The sequence below is a fragment of the Entelurus aequoreus genome, linkage group LG27 (assembly GCF_033978785.1).
Source record: "Entelurus aequoreus isolate RoL-2023_Sb linkage group LG27, RoL_Eaeq_v1.1, whole genome shotgun sequence".
NCBI classification, from domain to species: domain Eukaryota; kingdom Metazoa; phylum Chordata; class Actinopteri; order Syngnathiformes; family Syngnathidae; genus Entelurus; species Entelurus aequoreus.
In genome coordinates this window covers 3681636-3691635 of record NC_084757.1, presented here as the reverse complement: position 1 = coordinate 3691635, position 10000 = coordinate 3681636, and the positions used below count along the sequence as shown (strand labels likewise).

The 10000-nt window shown below is 39.4% G+C and overlaps 1 protein-coding gene across 2 annotated transcripts in view; it reads left to right on the top strand.

Annotated features, from left to right (window-relative positions):
* The first annotated feature begins 1669 nt into the window (after nucleotides 1-1669).
* Nucleotides 1670-10000, top strand: part of LOC133644559 (basic immunoglobulin-like variable motif-containing protein) — a 19081-nt gene continuing 10750 nt past the window's right edge. The window contains exons 1-3 of one of the 2 annotated variants that reach the window (XM_062039135.1): nucleotides 1670-1908; nucleotides 4631-5022; nucleotides 9270-9396. In XM_062039135.1, coding sequence (XP_061895119.1) covers nucleotides 4665-5022; nucleotides 9270-9396 — 485 coding nt within the window. In that variant the 5' untranslated portion in view covers nucleotides 1670-1908; nucleotides 4631-4664. The remainder of the gene's footprint in view (nucleotides 1909-4630; nucleotides 5023-9269; nucleotides 9397-10000) is intronic. The other variant, XM_062039134.1, reaches the window with a different exon arrangement.

Sequence of the window (10000 nt, the reverse complement as noted above, 5' to 3'; positions counted from 1 at the left end):
AAAAAAGAATATAAAAACAGTTACATAGAAACTAGTAATTAATGAAAATGAGTAAAATTAACTGTTAAAGGTTAGTACTATTAGTGGAGCAGCAGCACGCACAATCATGTGTGCTTACGGACTGTATCCCTTGCAGACTGTATTGATATATATTGATATATAATGTAGGAACCAGAATATTGATAACAGAAAGAAATGGGGGGAGGGATGTTTTTTGGGTTGGTGCACTAATTGTAAGTGTATCTTGTGTTTTTTATGTTGATTTAATAAAAAAACAAAACGATACAGATAATTTTAAAAAAAACGATACCGATAATTTCCGATATTACATCCCTACTTTTCACAAGTAGGATTTAACATTAATGTACTATTGGTTGTATTTTGTGAAAAGAATATTACCACAGAGTTGAGAAGGAGCAAAGATCTTCAATAGTACTGATTATGATGCATTCTCCTTTTAGGCAAAGTATAAGACAATACTTTCTTAACAGTATAATTGTAACCAGGAATAAGTCTTCAAGTAACAATATTCAAATACTAACATTGTTGGGTGAGACAGAATTTGGTTTTATTCTGAATCCAGTGAAACAGATTGGTGGTTTTAGCTGATATAAAGACTTTCAGGTGTTTATGTTGAAGTATTTGTCAGACGCTTTTATCCAAAGCGACATACATATAAAACAATGTGTAAACATGATCATTTAAGGGAAGAATGTAATACAAAATATCAATACAAAGTGTCAAGACAGAATAAACTCTGCTGCTGCAGCAACAGAGATACAGTCTATAGATATCTAATGTATTCATACATTGTTTATGTAGCATGTATATATAACCTAATATTGTTTCTTCAACTTAAAAATATCCATCCATCCATCTTCCGCTTATCTGAGGTCGAGTCGCGGGGGCAGCAGCCTAAGCAGGGAAGCCCAGACTTCCCTCTCCCCAGCCACTTCGTCCAGTTCTTCCCGGGGGATTCCCAGGCCAGCCGGGAGACATAGTCTTCCCAACGGCCTCCTACCGGTCGGACGTGCCCTAAACACCTCCCTAGGGAGGCGTTCGGGTGGCATCCTGACCAGATGCCCGAACCACCTCATCTGGCTCCACTTAAAAATAGCTGACCGTTTTTTTTCCCCTTCTCTGGGATTATATTCCCAGTTTTGATCTCGGACGTCTGGTCACTTATAGCGTATAAGAATATTCTATCACTGTGTATCACAAGCAAACTATGAATAATAAAACATGCGTCCTTTATCACAGCTACACGTACGACAAAAAAAGCGCGTGAAAATCAGTGGTATTCAGTGAGGTAAGATGAATTAAATACGCTGACAGTTCATTGCTCCTGCCAAATGAATTGCACTGAGTGGAGCGGATCACCACTCCAAGATGGCGTCCCCGCGTCTCGTCAGCGCCAGTAGGCAGTAGCGCTCAATGCTGCGTACCCTTAGAACATGTCTATGGGCGTGTCGGGGCATTCTCGCATTTGATTGGTTAGAAGTGGAGGGCGCGTCGATGCAGGGGGGGAGGTGTATATTTCTGCCATTTTAAGATTGCATGATACGATCTAACCACATGTAATAAAAAGAAATGTAGAAATATGTTTAATAAAATTATATTTATAAGTACTATCTCATTTCGACGTGTGTGTAATTATGTATTCCCATATTTATATTGCCTCCTGAGACCCCTATTAACTCCGAATGGTTCAGTCCGTCAACGCCAAACCGGAAGTGACCGCGGGCGAAGAGGAAGTTGGTGAGCGTTAATTGTTGACATGTTAGCAAGCTAATGTCCTCCCTGCTGGCTAATATGTGACTACTTTGGACAAGAAATGTACTTTTGAAAGAACACTTTGGTTTGTTGTGTTTGCACCTGCTGCTGATTGTAAGTCCTTCGCCACCGCAGGTAATTAAAAAAGTACATTTTCCTTCATGATTCAAATGTATTTTTTTTTTTTAGCTTGGAAGCCCGTCACAATGTGCACTAAATGGTCATCCTTACAGTCGTATTATCTTCACATTGTGTTGGACAATTGTCACATTTACATTGGAATAGGGGTGTAACGATTAATCGATACATCGATTTATACTCCTAAAATTCAGCTCCATCGATCAAGTTTGCCTTCCCGGGAGATGGGCGCCGATACAATATTTGTTGAAAGGCGATTGATTGGATCGATACTAGTAAAAGTGAAACATTGGATTTAAGAAGGAAGGACTTAATATGTAGTTTAGCTATTTTAATGATAAGGATGCTAAACGTCACTCAGGTCTGCCTGCGTCGCAAAACCAGCATGGGGGATTTGTACTGTTTTTGTACTTATTTTCATTATTATTTTTTCTCAATTGTTTGTAAATGTTGCAATTTATAAATAAAGGTTTATAAAATAAAATAAATTCGGTTGGAGGGAAACAAACATAGACATGTTCTAAGGGTAAACAGCATGGAGCGCTACTGCCGACTGGCGCTGACGAGACGCGGGGCCGCCATCTTGGAGTGGTGATTGATTGATTGATTGAAACTTGTATTAGTAGATTGCACAGTACAGTACATATTCCGTACAATTGACCACTAAATGGTAACACCCCAATAAGTTTTTCAACTTGTTTAAGTCGGAGTCCACGTTAATCAATTCATGGTATTAGGGCTGTGGGGAAAAATCGATTCAAATTCGAATCGCTATTCTCATGTTGTGCGATTCAGAATCGATTTATTTATTTTTTTTTTAAAAAAATTTTAATTAATCAATCCAACAAAACAATACACAGCAATACCATAACAATGCAATCCAATTCCAAAAGCAAACCCGACCCAGCAACAACCAAAAGTAGTTAAACAAAAATGAATATTATCAACAACAGTATCAATATTAGTTACAATTTCAACATAGCAGAGATTAAAAATCCCTCATTGACATTATCATTAGACATTAAAATAAAAAAGAACAATAGTGTGACAGTGGCTTACACTTGCATCGCATCTCATAAGCTTGACAACACACTGTGTCCAATATTTTCACAGAGATAAAATAAGTCATATTTTTGGTTCATTTAATAGTTCAAAAAAATGTACATTATTGCAATCAGTTGATAAAACATTGTCTTTTACAATTATAAAAGCTTTTTACAAAAATCTACTACTCTGCTTGCATGTCAGCAGACTGGGGTAGATCCTGCTGAAATCTATGTATTCCATCAATAGACAATCCTTTTGAATCTGGAAAATATCGTTTTGGAATCGGGAATCGTGTTGAATTGAAAAAAAAATTGATTTTGAATCGAATCGTGACCCCAAGAATCGATATTGAATCGAATCGTGGGACACCGAAAGATTCACAGCCCTAAAATATATATATATATATATATATATATATATATATATATATATATATATATATATATATATATATATATATATATATATATATATATATATATATATACATACATACATACATTTTGGTACCGGTACCAAAATGTACATAAAGGTGACCACAAAAAATGTCATTATTGTGTTTATTTTATCAAAAAATGTTAGTGTACATGAAACATATGTTTATTATTGTAATTTAGACCTTAAATAAAATAGTGAACATACTAGACAACTTGTCTTTTAGTAGTAAGTAAACAAACAAAGACTCCTAATTAGTCTGCTGACGTATGCAGTAACATATTGTGTCATTTATACACCTATTATTTTGTACACATTATGAGGGACAAACTGTAAAAATGGATTATTAATCTACTTGTTCATTTACTGTTAATATCTGCTTATTTTCTGTTTTAACATGTTCTATCTACACTTCTGTTCGAATGTAATAATCACTTATTCTTCTCTTCTTTGATACTTTACATTAGTTTTGGATGATACCACACATTTAGGTATCGATCCGATACCAAGTAGTTACAGGATCATACATTGGTCATATTCAAAGTCCTCATGTGTCCAGGGACGTATTTACTGTCTTTATAAACATAATATGAATTATAAAAAAGGAAAAAATATTTTGTGACAATAAAACATATCGATGTAATCCCAATAGTATCAACTAGATACGCTCCTGTACTTGGTATCATTACAGTGGATGTCAGGTGTAGATCCACCCATGGCATTTGTTTACATTGTGACGGCGGTGAGCTATTGTATCCTCCTACGGTGTGTAGTGAAGCATGTTTAGCTATTCCTCCTCCTCCAGTGATAATGTACTTGTAAGAAACGTACTTTATTTGTCGCCATGGAGGCGAGGATTAGTGATTTAGAAGTAGCTAAAACACTGTGGATGGACGTTAGCCGCTAGCTAGCTAGCCATGTCTTAAAGCAGCTCTTCCTGAGGGTGTTTCAGTGTTATAACTTCACCTTTATCTTGACTTTTTACACCAAAATGCATCCATTCTCCCTTTTCTGTCTACACACTGTGTCTGCTTGTAAGTACTCTGTGTGTGTGTGCTGCCGAACATGCTCCTCTGCTCGCAAAACCAGCAATGTCACCACGTGACGTCACGCCCGTTACTTTTCACACAGAGTATAGGACAGTTTTTGATTCATTAGTACGTCACAAAAAAGATCTGCCATTGATTGTAAACGTTCCTTCTTCGATGTGATACTGTAACCCCACACATGTTCTCAGCAGCTCCACCCTCACACGGTCCTGCCAGGCCGCCATGCAAAGACCCGCTGACGGCGAGCAGGAAGGAGACGGCGGCCGCCTCATCATCGGCTCGCTCCCCCGGGAGGCGGCGGCGGCCCGTCGGGCTTCCAGCGGCGAGCTGCTCCTTCTTCGCACCTGCCCGGTCACTCACTCCCGGGAGAAGTTCTACACCGTCTGCTCCGACTACGCCCTCCTCAACCAGGCGGCGGCGGTGAGGAAGCAGGACGACGGGCCCGCGGCGCCCAAACCGCCGGCAGCAGCGGCGGACGGCGACATGGAGGGCGTGACCCCCGGCAACGTGAAGAGCACCCTGGCGTGGGAGATCGACACCACTGACTTCAAGGCGGTGCTCACACGAAAAAACCGAACGGGTAACAATATTCTATTCTTGCGTGTAAAATCTGTGCTACATTGAAACACTTCCCCGCTGAGTAAATTATACTTTTCATGTTGAACAGCCTTTTTTGTACTTTTTCTTTGGCTTTTTCTGTGGTAAAGAACATCATGTCATGGCTGTATTGAGTTTCACATCATTTCTCACTATTATGTTAGATTCACTATGGACTGGACTCTCACACTATTATGTTAGATCCACTATGGACTGGACTCTCACACTATTATGTTAGATTCACTATGGACTGGACTCTCACACTATTATGTTAGATCCACTATGGACTGGACTCACACTATTATGTTAGATCCACTATGGACTGGACTCTCACACTATTATGTTAGATCCACTATGGACTGGACTCTCACTATTATGTTAGATCCACTATGGACTGGACTCTCACACTATTATGTTACATCCACTATGGACTGGACTCTCACAATATTATGTTAGATCCACTATGGACTGGACTCTCACACTATTATGTTAGATCCACTATGGACTGGACTCTCACACTATTATGTTAGATCCACTATGGACTGGACTCTCACACTATTATGTTACATCCACTATGGACTGGACTCTCACACTATTATGTTAGATCCACTATGGACTGGACTCTCACACTATTATGTTACATCCACTATGGACTGGACTCTCACACTATTATGTTAGATCCACTATGGACTGGACTCTCACACTATTATGTTACATCCACTATGGACTGGACTCTCACACTATTATGTTAGATCCACTATGGACTGGACTCTCACACTATTATGTTACATCCACTATGGACTGGACTCTCACACTATTATGTTAGATCCACTATGGACTGGACTCTCACACTATTATGTTACATCCACTATGGACTGGACTCTCACACTATTATGTTAGATCCACTATGGACTGGACTCTCACACTATTATGTTAGATCCACTATGGACTGGACTCTCACACTATTATGTTAGATCCACTATGGACTGGACTCTCACACTATTATGTTACATCCACTATGGACTGGACTCTCACACTATTATGTTAGATCCACTATGGACTGGACTCTCACACTATTATGTTACATCCACTATGGACTGGACTCTCACACTATTATGTTAGATCCACTATGGACTGGACTCTCACACTATTATGTTACATCCACTATGGACTGGACTCTCACACTATTATGTTAGATCCACTATGGACTGGACTCTCACACTATTATGTTACATCCACTATGGACTGGACTCTCACACTATTATGTTAGATCCACTATGGACTGGACTCTCACACTATTATGTTAGATCCACTATGGACTGGACTCTCACACTATTATGTTAGATCCACTATGGACTGGACTCTCACACTATTATGTTAGATCCACTATGGACTGGACTCTCACACTATTATGTTAGATCCACTATGGACTGGACTCTCACACTATTATGTTAGATCCACTATGGACTGGACTCTCACACTATTATGTTAGATCCACTATGGACTGGACTCTCACACTATTATGTTAGATCCACTATGGACTGGACTCTCACACTATTATGTTAGATCCACTATGGACTGGACTCTCACACTATTATGTTAGATCCACTATGGACTGGACTCTCACACTATTATGTTAGATCCACTATGGACTGGACTCTCACACTATTATGTTAGATCCACTATGGACTGGACTCTCACACTATTATGTTAGATCCACTATGGACTGGACTCTCACACTATTATGTTAGATCCACTATGGACTGGACTCTCACACTATTATGTTAGATCCACTATGGACTGGACTCTCACACTATTATGTTAGATCCACTATGGACTGGACTCACACACTATTATGTTAGATCCACTATGGACTGGACTCTCACACTATTATGTTAGATCCACTATGGACTGGACTCTCACTATTTTGTTAGATCCACTATGGACTGGACTCTCACACTATTATGTTAGATCCACTATGGACTGGACTCTCACACTATTATGTTAGATCCACTATGGACTGGACTCTCACACTATTATGTTAGATCCACTATGGACTGGACTCTCACACTATTATGTTAGATCCACTATGGACTGGACTCACACACTATTATGTTAGATCCACTATGGACTGGACTCTCACACTATTATGTTAGATCCACTATGGACTGGACTCTCACACTATTATGTTAGATCCACTATGGACTGGACTCTCACTATTTTGTTAGATCCACTATGGACTGGACTCTCACACTATTATGTTAGATCCACTATGGACTGGACTCTCACACTATTATGTTAGATCCACTATGGACTGGACTCTCACTATTATGTTAGATCCACTATGGACTGGACTCTCACTATTATGTTAGATCCACTATGGACTGGACTCTCACACTATTATGTTAGATCCACTATGGACTGGACTCTCACACTATTATGTTAGATCCACTATGGACTGGACTCTCACTATTATGTTAGATCCACTATGGACTGGACTCTCACTATTATGTTAGATCCACTATGGACTGGACTCTCACTATTATGTTAGATCCACTATGGACTGGACTCTCACTATTATGTTAGATCCACTATGGACTGGATTCTCACACTATTATGTTAGATCCACTATGGACTGGACTCTCACTATTATGTTAGATCCACTATGGACTGGACTCTCACACTATTATGTTAGATCCACTATGGACTGGACTCTCACACTATTATGTTAGATCCACTATGGACTGGACTCTCACTATTTTGTTAGATCCACTATGGACTGGACTCTCACACTATTATGTTAGATCCACTATGGACTGGACTCTCACTATTATGTTAGATCCACTATGGACTGGACTCTCACTATTATCTTAGATCCACTATGGACTGGACTCTCACACTATTATGTTAGATCCACTATGGACTGGACTCTCACACTATTATGTTAGATCCACTATGGACTGGACTCTCACTATTATGTTAGATCCACTATGGACTGGACTCTCACACTATTATGTTAGATCCACTATGGACGGGACTCTCACACTATTATGTTAGATCCACTATGGACTGGACTCTCACTATTATGTTAGATCCACTATGGACTGGACTCTCACACTATTATGTTAGATCCACTATGGACTGGACTCTCACTATTATGTTAGATCCACTATGGACTGGACTCTCACACTATTATGTTAGATCCACTATGGACTGGACTCTCACACTATTATGTTAGATCCACTATGGACTGGACTCTCACACTATTATGTTAGATCCACTATGGACTGGACTCTCACATTATTATGTTAGATCCACTATGGACTGGACTCTCACACTATTATGTTAGATCCACTATGGACTGGACTCTCACACTATTATGTTAGATCCACTATGGACTGGACTCTCACACTATTATGTTAGATCCACTATGGACTGGACTCTCACTATTATGTTAGATCCACTATGGACTGGACTCTCACACTATTATGTTAGATCCACTATGGACTGGACTCTCACACTATTATGTTAGATCCACTATGGACTGGACTCTCACACTATTATGTTAGATCCACTATGGACTGGACTCTCACATTATTATGTTAGATCCACTATGGACTGGACTCTCACACTATTATGTTAGATCCACTATGGACTGGACTCTCACACTATTATGTTAGATCCACTATGGACTGGACTCTCACACTATTATGTTAGATCCACTATGGACTGGACTCTCACATTATTATGTTAGATCCACTATGGACTGGACTCTCACACTATTATGTTAGATCCACTATGGACTGGACTCTCACACTATTATGTTAGATCCACTATGGACTGGACTCTCACTATTATGTTAGATCCACTATGGACTGGACTCTGACACTATTAACTAGGTCCACTATGGACTGGACTCTCACACTATTAACTAGGTCCACTATGGACTGGACTCTCACACTACTAACTAGGTCCACTATGCCTCCTGCTGTCTAAAGGAGGAAGTGCACCTCACTGTTAAAACACTGCTTTTACATACAGTATATCCATCCATCCATTTTCTACCGCTTGTCCCTTTTGGGGTATTCTTCATAAATGCAACAAACTGAAGTACACAGGAAAGTTACTGTATTGAATGCCTATTTTCCCAGTGTCTGAGTATTAGGAGTGCTCGACTTGTTTTTACGCCTGTAAGACCTGTGAGGAGGACTAACTGGGACGTGCGTGCAGGGAAGGTGAAGAAGTGGGGCAGCAAGAAGATGAAGTCGGACCGAGCCAGTCGCAACCTGCAGGACGCCCCACTTCATGCCTCTCTGGAGGACGTCAAGCAGAGGAAAGTCCTGGACCTCAGACGCTGGTACAGTTCTTCTTCTTGTTTGATCGTAAGACTAAAGAAGAGTGTACTTGAGGAAGTCCATCACGAGTGAGTGTTGTAGTCACCTGGCTGCGTGTTTATGCAGGTATATTTACAGTTTGTCCTTTCATGCATCTGTACGTCAGACAGGAAGTCATAGGAAGTGTAGAGTGTAAGTATTGTGCAACAGTAATGAAAGTATTGTGCAACAGTAATGAAAGTATTGTGAAACAGTAACAAAAGTATTGTGCAACAGTAATGAAAGTATTGTGCAACAGTAATGAAAGTATTGTGAAACAGTAATAAAAGTATTGTGCAACAGTAATGAAAGTATTGTGCAACAGTAATAAAAGTATTGTGCAACAGTAATAAAGGTAGTGTGCAACAGTAATAAAAGTATTGTGCAACAGTAATGAAAGTATTGTGCAACAGTAGTAAAAGTATTGTGCAACAGTAATAAAAGTATTGTGCAACAGTAATAAAAGTATTGTGCAACAGTAATGAAAGTATTGTGCAACAGTAATGAAAGTATTGTGCAACAGTAATGAAAGTATTGTGAAACAGTAATAAAAGTATTGTGAAACAGTAACAAAAGTATTGTGCAACA